At 41.0% G+C, this 20271-nt stretch overlaps 1 protein-coding gene across 2 annotated transcripts in view; it reads right to left on the bottom strand.

The window, feature by feature from the left end:
* Nucleotides 1–12812, bottom strand: part of chsy1.S (chondroitin sulfate synthase 1 S homeolog) — a 32306-nt gene extending 19494 nt beyond the window's left edge. Inside the window, exons 1-2 of one of the 2 annotated variants that reach the window (XM_018255269.2) lie at nucleotides 12723–12812; nucleotides 7958–8453 (exon numbers count right to left, since the gene is read on the bottom strand). In XM_018255269.2, coding sequence (XP_018110758.1) covers nucleotides 7958–8323 — 366 coding nt within the window. In that variant the 5' untranslated portion in view covers nucleotides 8324–8453; nucleotides 12723–12812. The other variant, XM_018255268.2, reaches the window with a different exon arrangement.
* Between the last annotated feature and the right edge of the window lie 7459 nt (nucleotides 12813–20271).

Raw genomic sequence — 20271 nt, 5'->3', positions numbered from 1 at the left:
CTAGCAGGGTCTATTTACAAAGTCATTATGTTTATTGGACTATGGGGTACACTAAAGTTGTCCAGGGTCTGGCAGTACACAGCACACAAGTCTTTATACAAGCATCAGCAACACACAAGCAAATGGCTAGTATTGATGCTATCAGTATTTCTAGGTCTTGTCACAAGCTAAAAAACGATTCAGCTAATAGAGCAGCATTCTGTTATTAATGGTCGGTACAGTGAATGATCCAAACATGAAGGATGGCTAGAACATATTTGGATTGTGGGAGGGTTAAGAGGGTGATCACAAATACATTTAGGAGTCTCCAGAGGCAAAATATGCCATGAGAAAGAATATGTTAAGACATGTCAGTTCCCAGAAAAATATGTAAATCCAAACATTTGCTGAAATCCAGAAGGGGGTCAGACAAAACCATGAGCTGCTTTGTGCCACGGACATCTGCTATGGCAGAAGATGGGATAAAAAAAAACCTAAGACATGCCTTTGCACACAGACATATGGTGCCTTATTGGCATAAACTCCTTTAGACAAGTCATGCTGGCATGAAACCTGTATATTATGATAAATATGGTGTCCAGCTGGCTGACAGCGCAGACATCATTTAAATAACTCTTTATTCAGTCCTTGTAATTGAGGTAACACTGATTATTATAATTACACTAGTAACATACTATTTTATAAATCATTAGTGCACACAGTGGGTGGCAACTGCCGTGATCTCAATGCCATAACACAATGCCAGCCACAAAGAAAGCTGTAGTTCTGAGGCACTTTATTTTACTTTATCCTAGTTGCATGTCTAGCTAAAAAAAACAAAATAAAATAAACTCACAACAGTGGTAGGACAGAGAGCCCAAGATCTCAGGATTTGTCACCTTTCCTTGAGTTCATGCAAGAAAATGCTAAAATTGAGCCAGCAGTTACCCTTATCATATCAAATAGAATTTCTCTGTTAATACATTTCCTTTTGTAGTTGTTGGTTCAACCAATTGCTAATTATGAACAGGTCAAGCTTTATGGACGCCCTTCTCAAAGTTTACTTAGCCTGGAGGTCAAACAGCTGGAATAGCCCAAATAGGCCCACAACATGGGTGATCAAATTGGGTAAAGATCTGCTCTTTTTGGTGAGTTGGCTTTTAATAGCAGCAGCTTTGTAAAGGTTCAGTAACATATAACAGGGTATTTTTATGATCCCAGTGCCTAGTTATGACTGAATATCAGTCACAGTATCTTGAAGGAAGTATTTGCAATCAAAAATATGCTCAGTTTTCAGAGTTCCTGTAAACGAAAGCAGATACATTAGCTCTCTGAAAACAAGCATATCTTCTATGAGAGCAGTAATGTAATATACTTGCTGCAAGTGTACAACAAAGCATTTTTGGGGAGATTTGCCACTCACTGTAGAGGTACTGTCATTGCCCTATGTGATTATCACTGAAAGGAGAAATAGGCATAAATTAAATGTCTATAAAATATATAGAAACAAGTAGTACAAAAGAAATAGGCAGTAAAGCATAATGGTATGACTTGCTTTTCTCAGTGCCAAAAAAATGCTAAATCCCACCATTGCCATTGACTTTGAAACCAATTCATTAATAAGATACCAAGAAGAAGAAGAAAGAAAAAAAAAAAAAAAAAAAAAAAAGAGCAACGGAGAGTCATTATTTGTGGAGCTCTATTTTAAAATATTCGTTTTACAAAGGCAATTTACTCCTTAAAGTGTGAAAATCACTGCATATAATGCAGGTAACATTATAGCTCCCCAAAATGCTTGTCACCTGGGGGTTTACAGACAAACCTCTGTTATTCTAAAAAAAGATTAGCAAGTCTATGTAATTATGGGACATATTCTATAAAATATTTTGAAAATTAAGTTTTCTAGACGAAGCTCCTTCCATAATTGAAACCCCATTGTTTAATTGTATTCCCCACTGAATAAAGGCTGTCCAATTCCTTGCACTCACTGAAACAATGAAACCAAGCCTCAGCTTCTCACAATTTCTTAAATCACAGAACATGCAAGACATTATCAAAATCTGCCTCTTGGCTGGCTGGAAGTTGATACTTTACACAGCATTGTTTCGGTTGTACATGCAGCCAGGATAAGCAGTGAAAGGAACAGCAAAGGACCGACAGATCCTGCCTTCAACTGAAATTACATTTACAAATACTGTAACTTTAATTATATCAATTACACATTTACACTTTCATTGTGCAGAATTGTATACTTTCAAAGCTGCAATTAACCAATGCAATGCATTCTTAAGCCAGCAGTACAATAACATCTGGCAAAGAAAGTCTTAATAAAGCATATGTGCCTGAAACTTCTCAGGAGGTGAAGGATGCATGTCTACAACAGGTTTTTATTAGCAATGAACAGATTTAACATGACCCTGTCACTGAAGCAAAACATCTGTGCACTGGTAACTGCAGAGTAGTGATCCAGGGCATTAACACAGATTAGTTCTATAATTCATGGCAGTTTAATTAACTGTGGATTAAACCCAGAGTCAAATTTTGAAAAGTCCTGAGGCCAGAAGGACAAACGCTGGAATCGTGTTGCAAAAGCATTCTTATTCTATAGGAGGCCAAAGGCTTTACAACTTTTAAACCAACTACTGGAATGACTTTAATATATACTGTTAAGCAACAGATTTTATACGGGAAACAGTCTTTAGTGACAAATTGACAGTTTTGTGTAACAAACTGTGACGGAGTTATGGAAAAATGTTGGATTTGTTCCAACACCCCCCCCCCAAGGGGGTTTTACAACTCTCACCTTACTTCATTAACGGTCAAATCTATCTGCTGCCTCGCGATTAATGTTAAAGAAAAAAAAAAAAAAAGACATTTATAGGTTACAATGTAACTCGTACAAATGACCAGTGCTTTGAGTTCTATGCTAAACCGGCCACATAGGCCGACAGTCGGAATATACAATTAAGCTCAGAGTAATAACCACTAAGGTACTTGGAACTGTAATAACTTCAGGGTTAGTTGCAGGTAAAATTTAGTCCCTATAAACTATATACTGATCCGAATGCAAGTACAGAAGGTCAATACAATATACTGAATCGCTATTCCCACTGATCCGAATGTAAGTACAGAAGGTCAATTGAACCTTAATCCCAAATATAGCTGGTGTACCTTTTTCAGATGATTACTTTCCATTTTAGGATGATGGAAATGGCACAAGAAAGCTTCCTGTGCACAGTTGGATTCAATTGCCTGCAATAAAAGTGGAAGTGCTGCCATGTGTTTTAGACACTACCTAACAATGACAAATCACTAGCTCTGTGGGCTGATGTATGGAATGTCTACTGGTACACAGCTGAAATGACATGGGGGTGATAATACAATAGGGTGGTATGGTATGACCATAAGGCACTAGGAGTAAATGTTCCAAAACTGGACAAAAAAACAGTTTGTGTATGAATGAGGACGAGGTGGAGAAGATTAGTTAAGTGGGGCTTATCGGAGGCTGCATGCCAGGTTTATGCCTTAGTGTGGAGTGCTGTTCACTTTCTGATCTTTCCCACTACCCTCTGTCAGAACGGCTCCTCTAACTTAGGATGAGGCTATAGAGAAAAAGTGCCCAAAGCTAATTATAGCGCAGCATACTGGAGCCTGGGTGCAGAGTTGTTACAAACAACCCTTGTGCCCAGGCATAGACCTAACAAGGCTTGGTCTGTAAGAGATATGCCCTCAATAGTCAAGCAAAGCAAACAGGCTCCTTTTCTTGGTTGGTTTGGAATTTGCTTTTTGCTTTTTCTACCTATTCAACTGCCTACACTGAGGCATATCAAACCCTGTGCTTGGTTACGCTCCTTTTAAAATGACTCATTCACAATAGTAAATAAATAGGTCATAACATGACCACCCTATAAAAAGCCTTTAATTAAAAAAAAAAAAAAAAAAAAAAAAAGTCTTTCAGATACAAAAAATCTCATGGTTAAAAAAAAAAATAAAAAAATTTTCCATTGTTTAAAAAAAAAAATTAAGACCAGCTTATACCTCCAGTGTAATCTTTCCCTTCCCAACAAATGGATTTTCTTTCTGAAGATCCTTCCTAGGTTCTGAGAGGGGGAGTGCGGACGGGTCCCTATGCGACGTCATGATTCAGATAAGCCTCAGGAAGTAAGCACATGCAAGCAGCTTCCCAGAATAATGTAGTAGGCTAGAATAGACAGCCCTATTTTGCTTTGTCAACTTGTGACCTTCAAGGTGACACGAACCTAAACGCAAGCAGGAAAAAGAGACCCCTAATGTAACAGGTGGGACATGACATTCACATAAACATATGGAGAGTGGAAAATCTACATGTAACCTCCTTTTAAAGGAACTGTAACACTATCGCCGTTTTCCAGTAGACAGGAAGCAGTGTTTTCTAACAGTATTTTTTTAATAAAGCATTGCTATTAATAAACTTTATGCAGGATAGATCTATTATTAGTGTGGGTAGAATGGATTTTTTAATAAAATTTTTTTTAGTGTTCCAGTTTCTTTAAGCTCTATCCACTTTTATCATCTTTGTGGCTCATTAACCAAAACAACCCATCAACTGCATTGGTAATCTTCCATTTACTAGGAGACTACTGGGGAATAATAGATTGTGTGAGGAAGGCTTTTGCAGCTAGAAATATGAAATAGCAAGGCCTCATCCAAACAGCACATCCTCATGAGCATATCCTCAATATGGAGTCTTCTATTCATTACAATATGCAAAAGGAAAGGTTCTGAAGTATATGGAAGCACTATATAGATAAATTATCATTACTATTAATGCTGAAGTACAAACTCACAGGACACCAGCCGTTACTAAAGTTAGACCCCTCCACACGCCTTCTGTGCCACCACAAGGGGCCCATATCAGTAGAAGCAGTTATGTGTGAGGCGCAGATTGAGGTAACCCTCAATCCTTGAGGAATGCTCTCTCTGGTTACAGGATGGTGGTCCTAGAAATGTCATTATCAATAAATGTAGCAGTTGCTCTTATCCCAGTAAAAGGGAATCAATAGAGGCCAATCAGAAGAGTTAAACTGGTGAAAGCATCATGTGAACATGGAAATGGATTATAACAATAAAGCTAGGACAATTCAAATCTTAGTTTTGTTGCTAAAACGTGATTATGCTACTGAACACCCTACCAAAATGTCTGCACACCTGGAACAACGCTTCACAAATCGAAACCCTAACAGGCGACTTCATTAATAAGAAATGTGAAGGCACCACTTGAAACAAAGCAGTAAAAGATTAGCCTTTGCTGACCCAAACCAAAAATGACGTTTAATCCGGTTTGCTTCTTATCCCCTGGATGAACATGCAGCAAGTTGAAAGAATGACAGAAGGTTTACTGAGCACTCCAGCATAATGAAAGTTACCAACTGGAAATAGTATAAGAAAGGAAAGAACTGATGACTAAGCACTAGACTGTTAACTGAAAAATACCAAGTTAACATGCATTCTATAATACAGTGAAATCAATTTTACTTCCCCTGTTTTTTAGATTTCCCTCATCTTACATTGTTGTTTGGTGGTCTCACCTATATATATTATGCAAAATACATTTCCTTAATTTTGCAGCATTTTTTTCTAGTCAGGCCCGGATTTGTGGGCAGGCCACAAAAGCCAGGGTCTAGGCCGGCAAAGTTTAGGGGGGGGGGTGGCATGCCGCCTGCTAGTCGCTTCTTTAGAGGGGACTGGGGGATTAGGTTGAGTGAGGGGAAAAGGTCAGGTTTGCGAGCGGGCATGATTAGATATTGTGTGTGAGTGTGTGTGAGTGAGTGAGTGTGTGGGCCCGGTTTCTGAAAAATGTAAAATGGGGTTCTACTGTAGTTAGGAGAGGGTCACCTGATGTTTGTCTCTGTAGCTGGAGGAAGTGCAACACAGTTCAAAGCCTTTGCATGGGCAATATCATGCCTCCATGATTACACCCATTTATCGGGAGCCTAGCACTGAAGGAAAAAGGTACACACAAAAAAAACAGTTTTTGTACCAAGTCAAGCAGAAGGAATACTGGAAATGACACCCAGTTTCTCTCAAGATTTCCATTTCCCATGTCAAAGAATCCAATTTGTGAAACGGACCAGAACCATCAACTTAAAATAACAGACTTCCAATTTCCTAACGGTTGACCCTTTGGCCACAACTATAAATCGAATTAATTGCACTTGTTGTGCCCTGTGGAGAGGTCAGAAACATTTATGAATAGAAGGTGCTTAACACAGGGGCTTTCTATTAAAGATTTTTAATCTGCCGACTAATGGGACTAAACATCTCAACCACAATGGGAAACTGTTTTTAACGCAGATCACTACATTTGCTGCAGATAAATGAATAGGCCACCCTGGGGCAGTTGGCATCTGCACAGCTTGATATGAGCTTTGCAATAAATACACAAAGTGCACAAGTACTGAAAAGCAATTTAACAGATGGAATTATATACCAAATTCTCTTTATTTAAAAGAAGAGTGCAGCATTCTAATTAGGGAATATAGCAGCTAGTCTCTTTATCCTTATGAGAGGATTTGTAAATCCTAAGTGGAAAGGATGATCCATCTTCATATCTTATTCATTTGTTCCAGCCTGGACTGGAATACACTGTCACAAGAGTGTTTACAGGCAGATTGATTAGCCAGAAAAAGATCTGAAGGTAGCCAGATCCACCTCTTGATACTTTATTGTGTTTGTCCCAAAGTACAAAGTAGCAAAATCCTTCATAAAACACTAGCAGGCACTAAGAAAAGCCAATGTTTCACATCTCTTATTAAAACATGAATGCAGAAGAGCTCTTGTTGCCCTGTCACCTAAAGTTGGCCATAGACATTGAGATGAAAGATCTTTTCATTATCGTAATGACTAAGCTTATCTTGAAACGATTGTTTAAATGTAATATTTGTCCATCAACTAAAAAGACAGTTTCAAGCGATGTCGATTAGTTGAAGCCAGGAAAACTGTGGGTAGCTGCCTGCTTGGCTCTGCAAACAATTGGACAATGGGTAAATTTCTTTCTGATCAATGAAAATTTTCTAACCTGACCAATTCATTTTTTTTCCACATCGCACTAAAATTGGTTGTTGGGGGAAGAGAAAAATCTTAATCTATGGCCACCTTAAAATGTCACAGGGTATTGGGATTTTGTAGTTTTCAAGCTGGTAGGTTTCAATGAAAAGACTAGTTCCCCCCCCCCCCAAGAAAGCTTTGCAGGTGGAAAACGGTCAGACGCACATATGCATGTCAGATAACATTTTTACTCCTTACCTGTAAAAGAATAGTACTATGCCATGTGTGTAGGGATCATACTTAAAGGGATACTGTCATGGGAAAAAAACATTTTTTTCAAAATGAATCAATTAATAGTGCTGCTCCAGCAGAATTCTGCAATGAAATCCATTTCTCAAAAGAGCAAACAGATTTTTTTATATTCAATTTTGACATGGGGCTAGACATATTGTCAATTTCCCAGCTGCCCCAAGTCATGTGACTTGTGCTCTGATAAACTTCAATCACTCTTTACGGCTGTACTGCAAGTTAGAGTGATATCACCCCCTCCCTTTTTCCTCCCAGCAGCCAAACAAAAGAACAATGGTAAGGTAACCAGATAACAGCAACACATTCAGTTACATTGAGAAGGAAAAACAGCACCCTGCCAGAAAAGCATTTCTCTCCTAAAGTGCAGGCACAAGTCACATGACCAGGGGCAGCTGGGAAATTGACAAAATGTCTAGCTGTATGTCCGATTTCAAAATTGAATATAAAAAAAAATGTGTTTGCTCGTTTGAGAAATGGATTTCAGTGCAGAGTTCTGCTGGATCAGCACTATTAACTGATGCGTTTTGAAAAAAAAACATGTTTTCAGATGACAGTATCCCTTTAATAGGTCATAATCGAAATGCAAGATGCACACCACTTTTGGGTGGCCAGGCTCGTCAATTGCTAGCCAAAGACAACTTACCTCATAGGACCAGACACACTGCACTCCGGCAAATCTTCGGACACATCTGCCAATCTCCACATCCTCATGTGTGGTAAACATCTGCCCTAGACACTCGCCGATGTGGGGCACCACCCTACGAAGGACTTCTCTGCTCATGATTACACCAGGGCCACCCATACAGAAATTTTCTCCTGGCTCCAATGCCAATTTGCCCATTTCCTCTGTGGTGCCAAGGCCAGTCTGTCCAAGGAACAGCGGCTCACTGCTGTTGAGGCTCCTCAAAAAGTTCTCCAAGCGATCCCCTTTGATGTAAACATCATCATCTGCTCGCATAAACCATTCGTATTGATCCAAGTAGTGATCATGCATGTACTTGAGCATCATGAAGGACTTCTTCTGTGGCGGATAGGAGTCATCCACTCCTTGCAGTGGCACAATTGGAATTGGAATGGATGTGTCTGAGCCTTCACTGGAGAAAAATTCAACTTTACCAGGAATGGAGGCTGACCAGGTTCTACAAGAAAGTATATAAATAACCATTAGACTTAAACATCAAGCCACTATTTTAATAGAACATTGTGACAAAGATAACAGATGGTCAAGAAAACAAACATTAATATTCTAGAGAAACCATCTGCAGCTTAACATGGTTTCAAATTACTCCAAATTCCTACACAATCCTGTAACACAGACATCAAGGTTCAGAGGTAGCAAATGGAAGTTTTAAATAAGTCCTCAAGATCTGTAGATAGGACCAGAGCTCATGGCTACCTAGCTTTAATATATTCACAGAAATGAACCATTCCCAGCAATTCATATCCCACAATTGCCAGGAAGCCAGAGTCAACATCTGGAGCAGTCAAATTACACAAGACCTTGCTATTTTCCTAGCGCATTAGTCACTTATCACACATGTAAAGATTCTTTACAGTTTAGAAAATTCCAGTTTGTCACGGTCTGTTAAAGTAAATAAAAATGCAGACCCTTGCCATTTTGGAATAGGTAATAAGGTCACTAATTCAAACTTTTTTCAACACAGATAAGGTCTGCTTTCTATGTTTAGTCATTCGCATGACCACATACTAGAATGGATATTTTTAAGGTCCCTTTTCAGAAACTGTTGTACATAATGTTAAATTGTCTTACTTCACTAACAAATCACTACTGGGAAACATGTAGTAACCATACCATACATACCAACATTCACCTTTTGAACAGGCCTGTTGTCTGGCTCCCTACATGGGACCAAGTCAGGAGCTTATTGGCCCAAAGAACAAAGACATCAGCTATCAGCCTGCATACCCTCACCTTAACACGATTACTATCGATGAAGTGAAAACAAACACCAGATTTCAGGTAGATATCAGACAGGCCCTACACAGTGGCAGAAAGGCTGACAATTAAGTCTGAATTTTCTTACAATATTTGGTGCGTGTATGGTGGGAAAATAGCAGACCGATATCGGTTGGCTCATTGATCGGGCTGGACGGAAAATTTTTGATAGGGCGCCTTTGAAGGCACCCAAACATCTTCCATTGTTAGTGCTGAATCGTCAGATATACAGGTAGAAACAATAGAATTCTACCTATATCGGACAATTCAGCTTTACACGTGTGTATTGAAATGAACGATCTTTCTTGGAAAGATCTTTTCCAAGAAATATGGTAATTGTAACATCTATGGCCACCTTTAGACTGTTGATACTTTTTAACATCACAACAGTTATATGTAATATACAAGTCTATCTTATTTTTTGTACAGCAATTAGGACAGATAAGATTCAAAGTCTGAGACTAAACAAAAGACTTGCCAGATTGTGCTGTGGCCACTACAGAAAATTGGCACAATAAACTGCCTAAATTGATATAAGCACCTTCCATGATTCAATGTAAAGTAAAGAAACAAAGACACAGTCAATTTTGCACTGTTTTCTGTGACAGAAGTACGAGGGCATAGTACATGCTTTCTTGTGCATGCACACACACTAACTAAACATATAGAGCGGCTACACATTAATTAGCCATGAATGTCAAAAGGACAGCCCCATTCGTTACTTTGTTACTATCTAGTAGTAGGAAATACTTTACTTCCTAAAAAGAACCAGACATATTTCATGTCAGATCCCATAAGTCAAAATGTATTTCAAAAGAAATATTCAGTGCAGACAGCAAGTTATGAGCATTTGCCTTAAAGTAAAATGAAATAGATGGATTAGACCTACTGTGCAACTGTGGTTATATGATCATACTACCCAAAGCTATGCCAGCTGCTTGTGATGTACAGTATTTTTAAATTGATTTATGTAGCTGAACAAGACACTTTATTTAAATCCAGAGCCTGGGAACTGGAATCGCACCATAAAGTCACTAGTAGGGATGTAGCGAACTGTTCGCCCGCGAACTAGTTCGTGCGAACTTCGACCGTTCGCGTCCGCCGAATGTTCGCGAACGTTTGGGAACGGTCGAATTTTGAGTTCGCGTTCGATCGTTCGACCATTCGAATTCCTTCGACCGCTAAAAATCGAACGATTTCCATTCGTTCGAACGATTGTAAGCATTCGATCGAATGAAAATCATTCGATCGAATGGCTTCGATCGTTCGATTCGAATGAAAATCCTTCGATCGAACGATTAAAATCCTTTGATCGTTCGAATCGAACGATTTTAGCGGGTGTTCGAAGTTCGCGAACTGTTCGCGAACGTTCGCATTTTTTGCCGGTGTTCGCGAACACAAAATCGGCAGTTCGCTACATCCCTAGTCACTAGGGTCTACTAAAATCTTAATTTTTCTATTGTCAGCGCTTTAGGGTCTTGAGTGTTTTTAGGCGTTAAGGATTCATCATTATCATCATCAACCCTCCCGACTTCAGTGTGAGGTACTGTACAGGAGGACCTTCTCACACGACACCCACTTTGCCAACTGCTAAGACTTCAGTATTCTACTCCTCTAGGGCTGTTTGGGTTCACTAACAAATGACTGCTCCCATTTTTTTCTCCTTGCTTCTGTGTGTAAGGGTCAGGGCTTGCAGGCCCTTCCGCCAGCTAAAATGTAAATTGCCAGCGGGGTGGCACTTGACGCGATTCGTTTTTCCTAAGTTGCCTGAAGTTTCCTTGTGAGGCAACTTCGGAAAAAACGAACCAATCCGAGTGGCATCCTGATGACGGTTTACATTTTACCTGGTGGGAAGGTACTTTGCGGAGATTTGTCGCCGGGCGACTAATCTCCCCAAAGCTACCTGTGTGCCCTGACTATATAAATGGCAGCTAGATAAAACCTGAAGTTCAATATTTTCCCCAGAAAAAAAAAAAGGCATTTGAGGGTTTTTTTTTTTTTTGCAATATTACACAAAGAACACTGTAAAGTGCAGCTCAATGCACCCAGGATATTACCGGATACACTACCCACTGACTCTAAAAGGAATGGAGTTTATATGCACCTCTAAACCGTAATAACCAAACAGAAACCTGCGGTATAGAAAACAGTTGGCAACCATACACTAAAAATAAATGCCATCATGGATACAAAATGAGATTACAGGGCACACGCCACCGAGATGCAATCGCCCCAAAGTCAGAAACTTAAGCCATTCCTTATCTCTTTAATAAGCTGTAACTGGCAGTGAAGGCAGAGCGATGAGCTGGCAAGTTACAGGATAACAATGGCTGGAGGGCACAGCGTGGGCATGGTTTGGGAAGCTGGGTGGCAAATGAGTAGTTTCCCATTAGAAGCTGCCACAGGCAGTGTGTGTAGCAGGATTCTATTAGTGTTGCTGAACTACAAGCCCCAGTGGCCCCTGCCAGTGGCGAGGAGGAGTGTGATGGAGAAGAAGCAGTAACACGCAGCCTCTCACCTATGAGCAGCCACGGCTCTGGTTTGCAGGTACTTCTGCGCGGTCATGACCCCAACAAAAAGGAAGTTGTTGTCCCGGGGAATGTCTTCCTCTCCGCCTGGGCTCAGGGCTTCGGTGTGGAGCTGCTGCTGCTGCCAGCCTAGTACCCCGCTGTAATCGCTCCTCAATGCAGCTTGTCGGCCGCAGCTCGCAGCCTGCCCTCCTGCCACCCCCCCGGCGCCCGCTCTCCTCCGGCTGGCTCTGTGTAGCTCGGCCGCTCTGGGCAGGATAAACCTGGAGGCGAGTAGAAAGCCCAGGACCAGTCCGAGCAGGACGCTGAGCAACGAGTGGCGACTCCTGGCAGCCATCCCTCCGGGTGCAGCGCGATCTCCAGCGACAGCAGGGCCAATGCGACCGTGTCAGGCTGCAATCAGCATCCAAATCCGCCCGGGAGCCCTCTCAGCTTGCACCGGGGCCCGCTATCCTGGCAGCCTGTAGCCGCCACCGTACAGTGAGCCCGCCGCTCTCTTCGGCTCTCCTCATAGGCTCGTGCTGTCAGCCTATACACTCCGTGCCCATGTATGTCCCCTGCTGCTGCTGCTCCCGCTGCTCTCTACACAAGTAGCGCCATTGTCTGTCCCCGGCCGGCTCCGACACATAGTCCACTCTCAGGCTGTCTCTCAGCGGCGCGCAGCCCCCACATAACTTCAGGCCGGCAGTCTCCCTTTCCCCCACCTCAAACCCTCACTCCTGCGGATCTGGCCTTACGCCCCCTCCTCGTCTCACACCAACCCCCTTTTCCCATCTGAGCTCGGGCCTGTTCAGGGGTCTCGGTGTCAAAGCTCGGCCCCCAGAATTCCCCACCCCTGTGCCTTCAGCGTTGCCTTCTCTTTCCCGCAACGTGTCCTGCCTTCAAAACCCACGGTTGCCACCCGGTATCTCTCTCTCACACACCAGCAGCACCTCCTCACGTCACTCTAGCGGCGGCTCTTTAAGAACGAACAAACCCCAGGAACTGGAGATTGAACCCGCCCGGCCCCCGTCCACAGCCTCTGATTGGCTGAAGAGTAAGTGAGGGTCCGTATAACGTGGCTACGAAAAGCAGGGGGCGGGGAGAAAACAAACTTTCCTTCAGCTGAGGAGATGCGTCTGAATAGCTGTCCGACAAGTCTCATTGCGCTCAAGTGTCTCTAGTGACGGAAATGCTTGTGTGTCGCACTGGTCAGTAACGTGTAGTCTGATAACTCTTCTCCTCAGCAAACTGGGGGGATAATTATAGGGCAGTATGAATAGAACTTATTCCTTTATTTATGAGCAGCAGCACATTAGGCATTTATTATTTGACCAATGCTTCCATGTCCTTATCCTACTCACTCTAGGGCCCGCTTTCATCAGTAGCCAGAGAGTCTGCCTGGAAGATTTGGGGTGTCGGAGTCATATACACATGGAGACCTCACAGGTAGTGATGGGCGAATTTCTCCCGTTTCACTCCGCCAAAAAAATTTGCAGCAAAAAACGCGAAACTGTGAAAAATTAGTGAAAAATCGTGAATCAAAAGTTTTCACGAAAAAAACGTGCAATTTAAATGTTTTCACTTACAGTTCAAGCAATTCGAACGTTTCACGAAAAAAAATCAAGTAATTCGAACGGTTTCACTAAAATCGAGCAATTCAAACGTTTTCACTAAAATTGAGCAATTAGAAAGTTTTCACTAAAAAAATTGAGCACATTCAAATGTTTTCACTAAATAAAATTGAGCAATTGGAAGGTTTTCAGTAAAAAAAATCGAGCCATTCGAACGTTTTCATGGAAAAATCGAGCAGTTCAAACGTTTTCACTACAATCGAGCAATTAGAACATTTTCACAAAAAAAAAATCTAGCACATTCGAATGTTTTCACAAAAAAATTGAGCAATTTGAACGTTTTCACTAAAAAAAATCAAGCAATTGCAACTTTTTAATGGAAAAATCGAGCAATTTCGAACGGTTCATGAAAAAATCGAGCAGTCCGAACCGTTTCACTAAAATCATGCAATTCAAACGTTTTCACAAAAAAATCGAGCAATTCGAACGTTTTCACTAATAAAAATAATAGCAATTCAAAAGTTTTCATGGAAAAATCAAGCAATTTGAACGTTTTCACAAAAAAAATTGTGAAAATCGGAAATTGACGCTGGAGAACAGTACTGTAACTAGAGGGGGGCGGGCCCTGGTGCGCAATGCTCAGCCAGGCCCCCGCCCCCCTCCGTACGGCCCGCATTTCATTGGCGCGAGGGCTGCCGGGGGGCCCTGAGGGCGTGCAGACCCTGGCCCGCTCACACCCCCTGCTCCCCCGGTAGTTCCGCCACTGCAGAAGATTCACAGGCTGCTATTTCCATACTAGGGTGTAATTGCAGAGAGCAGACCCTGACACTGTAGGTGTAGGGACACCCAGGATGTATGGGGACAGTGGGACACTATTAAGCAGTTCACTGTGTTTGGGAAATAATTTATCTGACCTTAAAACGACTTGCTGTGGTCCCAGTAACCAAGTCATGCCCAGCAACATAACATGACATAGCCACCCCCCACACACACACACAAAAAATCTTCAAGGAGACATATAGGATAAATGAAAAAACCCTAATTTTGTAGGTAATTATAAGTAATATATGGTGTTGCTTTTACATGGTGCTAATAATTAATATCTTCAAAAATAGCCCCTTTATTGGAGCTCACTATAGATGTTCACTGGTCCCTGTCTGTTTTGCAAATGCGGGGTGGGCGTGTCCTAACGGTCCCTGTCAGAATCAAAGTAGGAGGGGGACAGCCTATCACAGCTCTGCAGTCACACAAGCAGAGACAGGCTTCAGTTCCCTATCAGGTCCTGCTAGCTGCTGATTGGTTTCTGTCCTACAGTGCAGTGAGCTGAGAGCCACCGGCTCCCCTGCACAGCCTGGGAATTCAGGGAGCACGAAGTGGAAGGGAGGGTTTTTGCAGAAATATTCAATAAATCAACCTGAAACATCACTTTTTTAAACACAATTCTTCTATATCTAGATGAATATAATGCACTAGTACTTGTTTTTTACACAAAATGTCTCCTTTCAGGGAGCCCAGCTCACAAGCCCCAAGCAACTAGCAGTCTGTCTTCTGAAGAACAACGTCAGACTGGGGCTCCAGGGCACACCCCCTCCACTGTCCTGCACCATACAATCACCAATATTATCATACAAAAGAAACTTTTGTATGATATTTGGTGCGTGTATGGTGGGAGATGAGCCGACCAATATCAGTAGAAGACGTGGATATTGGTTGGCTCGTCAATCAGTCCAGGCAGAAATTTTTGATTTCTGAACACCTGAATATTAGCCACTGTTTAGTGCTGAATCGTCAGATATAGGTAGAATGCTATTGGTCAGGGTCGGACTAGCCCAGCGGGATACCAGGAAAAAACCCAGTTGGCTCCGGTCCTCATGGGCCCCCGTCGTGCCAGACCCCCTCTCCCAATCTCCTGGTCCTAAAAAAAACCAAAAAACAATTTGCGGCTCCATGTGCGGTGTATGGGGGCCAGGGGGTCCGGAGGGGGGCCCTGGACAGTAAGTCCCGGTGGGCCCTGGGCCCCCCCCAGTCCGACCCTGCTATTGTTTCTACCTGTATATCTGACGATTCAGCTCTACACGTGTGTGTTGAAACAAACAATCTTTCTTGGAAAGATCTTTAACAGGACGTAACTGTTACGTCTATGGCGAATGTGTGATTTTCTCTGATTATAATGAAAAGAGCAGCCTTTAGTGTCCCAGGTATTTAGTCTGAATTGTGTGTTGGTCTGGGGTGAAACCTGGAAGTAAATACAATTAAACATTCTGCATTGTTTCTGAAATAATCAAGTTCATCTTCACTATTCCTCTCTCAGCATCTGTTTCTCTTCATTCTCTCTTCATGCAGCAGTTGGGTGTCAGATATTCATTGACAGTTAGACCCAATATATCTTGTAGGGGGGCTGCTTTTGCCTAGAAGATATATTAGAGCTCACTCTATTAATATCACCAGACATCACGTCTCTCTACAAGCAGAATTTGTGCAAAAGGCAGTTATTTTGTTTTGTACTGGAATTAGTTATTTGAGTGAGCTGTAATTCATCTGCTAGGAAAGGAAGCCCCCTTTATTAGTGGTGGGCGAATTTGCAAAACGGCGCCAGTGTCTTGTTTTTGACGCCTGCGTCCGTTTTTGACGGCGTCCAATTTTCGCGCTGTTTCACACATTTATTCGCCGGCGGCGAATCACACAAATTCGCAGCAAATTCACACCTGGTGAATAAATTCGCCCATCACTACCCTTTATATGTTATATACATATATTGGATCAAACTGTCAATAAATATCTGACACCCAACTGCTGTATGAAGACAGAATGAAGAGAAACAGATGCAGAGAGAGGGATACTGAACATAAATTTGATTATTTCAGAAACGATGCAGAATATTTAATTGATTGTATTTAGAAAGTTTCTTATTTCCGTATGATGAAGCTTATATTAAATTTTCATTTTCGTGATCGTTCCCCTTTCATGAAAGTTCTTTCTGAAGTCTGGTTTTTTTTCAGTTACAGGCATGGGCTTTGTTTGGCTTGAGTGACCTTAGTTAGAAAGTCCATAGAAGTCTGACCACTTCATCGGCTGTTATCAGGAGGCCCAGGTCAAACACAAGCCAACTGGATCTACAAAGAAGATTTTAGTATTTGCTATTTGGCCTTGGGGGCAACCATGACAGTGGTGAGAAATTCAGTCTTATTTATCATTGTATTTGCATCTATGAATTTATGTGGGAGCCACCACATTATAGGATATATTTTCCCTTTACTAGAAATCATTTATTTAACTTAGCTTTAGCTGTTAAAATCTCCTTCACGCCAACATGTCTTATGTAGGACAGCATAAATATTTCAGTCCACTTTCCATTACATCTATTTCCCAACTGGATCTCCATTGCTAAGCATATCCGCTATATACTTCATGGTATTTTGTAACACTCATGAATATTTATTCAAAGGTTTTCATGCTTCTGCAGAAATTAAGATATTTGAAACCTGTTGCCGGTTTTTAAATTGACCTATTTCTTTCACAGCAGACTTTTTTTTTTAACCTTACTTTTTTATTTCTTTTCACAGTTTGCCTAATATAAATGACAAGACTTTATCATATTTACATTGTCTTACTGGCAGGCTAGCCACATTGCTTTTTCTTTTTTAGCTTTGGCTTGTAGTTTCGGCTTGTTTCTCCAGTTCTGTCTAAATATAGACTCAGATTAGGACTATAACTTCAGTAATGTGATAGTTATAAGGAGGGTCCATCACAATGTCAGAAAGGCAATTTTGATCTTTGAGAAATCAATGCAGTATCTTCTATCCTACAATGGAAATCAATGAACTATAATTGGTACAATGCAAGGTTGTGTATAATGTATTTGGTGTATGTTGGTTGCCTTTTACATTTGTGTATATTTTCCTCAAATACACTAATATGCAGACATTTTCTTTCATTTGCCTAACTGCCATACACTTTGCAAACGTTTTTACTGATTGGCGCTGTGGTGTAATGTATTGCTGTAACAACATTACGCAATTTGATAGTTAAATAAGACCAAAATGTTCCATACATTATGGTCAATATACATGAAGTAGATATGGTGTCAGTCTTACGAATCTGAAGTGTGTTGACAGTATTAACAGTTTGTGAATACTGATGAATGTTCTTTACATCAATGGTAAGCTCCACCTGTTACCCAACATCTTAGTTCATTTACCAAGGCTATTATCCCCTCATTCTACAGGCACAATCTCACCTTGCCGTACCTGTTATCCAACAGCCTCAGTCCCTTCCCAGACTTTATCTCCACTGTTGCAGATACAAGCTCACGTTGCTAATCCTGTTTTACAGCCACAGTCACTTCCCAGAGGCTATTATTCCCACTGCTATTATAGGCACAATCTCTCCCTATTACACCTGCTATCCCACAACCACAGTACCTTCCCTGAGACTATTATCCTACTGCTACTATAGGCACAATCTCTCCCTACTATATCACAATCCCTTCCCAGAGGCTATTGTCCCCAATGCTACTATAGGTACTATCTCTCCCTGCTATCCCACAGCCACAGTCCCTGCACAGAGGATATTATTCCCACACTACTATAGGCACCATCTCTCCCTACTATACCTGCTATCCCACAGTCACACTCCCTTCCCAGAGACTATTATCCCCACTGCTACTATAGGCACTATTTGTCCCTACTATACCTGCTATCCCACAGCCACACTCCCTTGCCAGATACTATTATCCCACTGTTACTATAGGGACCATCTCTCCCTGCTATACCTGTTATGCCACAGTCCCTTCCCAGAGGCTATTATCCAACTGCTACTATAGGCACCATCTCTCCCTACTATTTCTGCTAACCCACAGCCACAGTCCCTTCCCAGAAGTGATGATCAACACTGCTATTATTAGCAATTTAAGATTATAGCTATTACTGTAGTATTTTTCACACTGTATAGGTGCAGTTTTGTTGCCTGCACAATAAAGAGCCAAATACAGTATCTGCTTATCATAAAGTTTTTACGTGTTATTTTATTTAATATTTATATTAATAACTCTAGTGTCTCTGCAACCTCGGTAGTTACTTACAAAATCTAGGAGTTTTGTTGCTTAGTGAGTGCGGGAAGAGTTACATTTGCTTTTCTTTATAGTATAAAGAGATCTATTTACAGCTGACATACTGCATCATTCGACAAGTTTCAGGTTCCAAGTCACGATTACACTGGTATAGATAAAACGGCTAAGGAATAAAAGCTGGCATATAACCAATACATCATTTACTTTTTCAGCAAGTAGTACAGGGTAGTAGTAGAGTTAATTATATAAGTATGTGTCAGTAAGTAATACTAAATAAACATAAGACTGGAAGAAGAGAAATTGCTAATGAAACAACAGCTACTGTGTGGGCAGTAGATAAAGGAAGTTAGTAGGTTTTACTATTGCTACAGGTACTTTATAGTCTTGTGCACCAGATAAGTTGGGAGAAGATAAGGACATAATGAAAATAATGTCCTGAAAGGATTGCAGGATAAGAGGCTGTAATGCTCTTGATAATGTAGCACTAGAAATCTTTCTGCAGAGGAGGAAAGTGAGGCCATTAAAGAATGCAAAATGGTACTGTCATATATCTTTTTTTGGGGAAGAGGAGACAACTGATAATGGTGCACTCAGAGTAGAGCAAGAGAGAAAGGATAATTGTGCTCCTCGAAATTCCTCTCGCAGAGTGATGATGATGAAGATGAGTTCTTTTAAAGTGGGTAGAGGTTGATGGGTCTCTTATCAATCCAGAATGAGGTCTTTATCTAAGCTCTCTTTTTTTTGCAAAGGAAATGTTACAGGCAGAATCAATCTATTAAAACCACTATTGTAATTTGGCTTTGAGCCTGATCCTTTAAGCTTGCAGTGCCAGGGGTGCTTTGGGAACCCGGACCCACCGTCATCTTCAATGGTGGCAGTTGCTCCAGGGATCCTGTTTGTCAATAGTTGCACTTGCACACAGATTTTGAAAGAAATGGGCTCTCAGAGCACCTATGTGGAAGTGCAAGGAGATCCTTTAGATGCCAATATATTTAATTAATGTTATTTTTCCACTCAACGACTAAGCCGATTGCACACGGAGAACAGCACTTGCAGATTGTAAATGGCCCCACACATAACACATATATCGGTACATATAATCTAACATCATATCATACTGGTGAATAATTATAAAAAAAACTATATGCTGTCACACATTTCATTAAGTCACAAACAAATATACTCAATAAATTAACAATTACTATACTAAAACAAGATATTTTTATTTAAAAATCCCTTTTGTCTGACTTAGGACCCACGATAAATCTCCTCTTCTGTGGCTAATTTCCTCCAGCAATAAAGTAAATCGACTGCGATAAAACATAGGGGGTGCTTTGTTTTTCTGAAATCACATTAACTCACGAGCCAAGAAACATGAAAGCAAACACATTTGTGTAAACTCTCAAGTCAGAGCAGAGATAACAATTAAACTGATAACATGAGTCCGATATACCCTGTATTCCGTACAATGCAGTACTACGTACATGGCAGTTTATTATCTATTCATCAAACATGGATTACTCTGCCAGTAATTTGTTGGAAACAACCAGAAAACCCATGCAAGCACAGAAGTATTATTTTAAATCTTTAAAGTAATGTCACTTTTTTTTTCTTTAGTATTGTGACCTGGGCTTGGAAAACCATAGCAACTTCACAAATTGTCCTAATGTACTCTATTATACCTTTACTAATACCCTTGACATAAAAAGCCTTAGTCAGACTGTCATAGACAGTATTTACATTTGAGGGCCCAGCAGACTTGAAAGAACAGCTACCAAACCTGCTGCTCCAGCAGGACCATCAAAACCACATTCTTGTTACTGAGAATTCTACTAATTCGTAACCATTTTG

The sequence above is a fragment of the Xenopus laevis genome, chromosome 3S, assembly GCF_017654675.1.
Source record: "Xenopus laevis strain J_2021 chromosome 3S, Xenopus_laevis_v10.1, whole genome shotgun sequence".
In the NCBI taxonomy this organism is placed as follows: Eukaryota; Metazoa; Chordata; class Amphibia; order Anura; family Pipidae; genus Xenopus; species Xenopus laevis.
The sequence above is the reverse complement of the archived record's forward strand: the minus strand, read 5'-3'. Positions and strand labels throughout refer to the sequence as shown.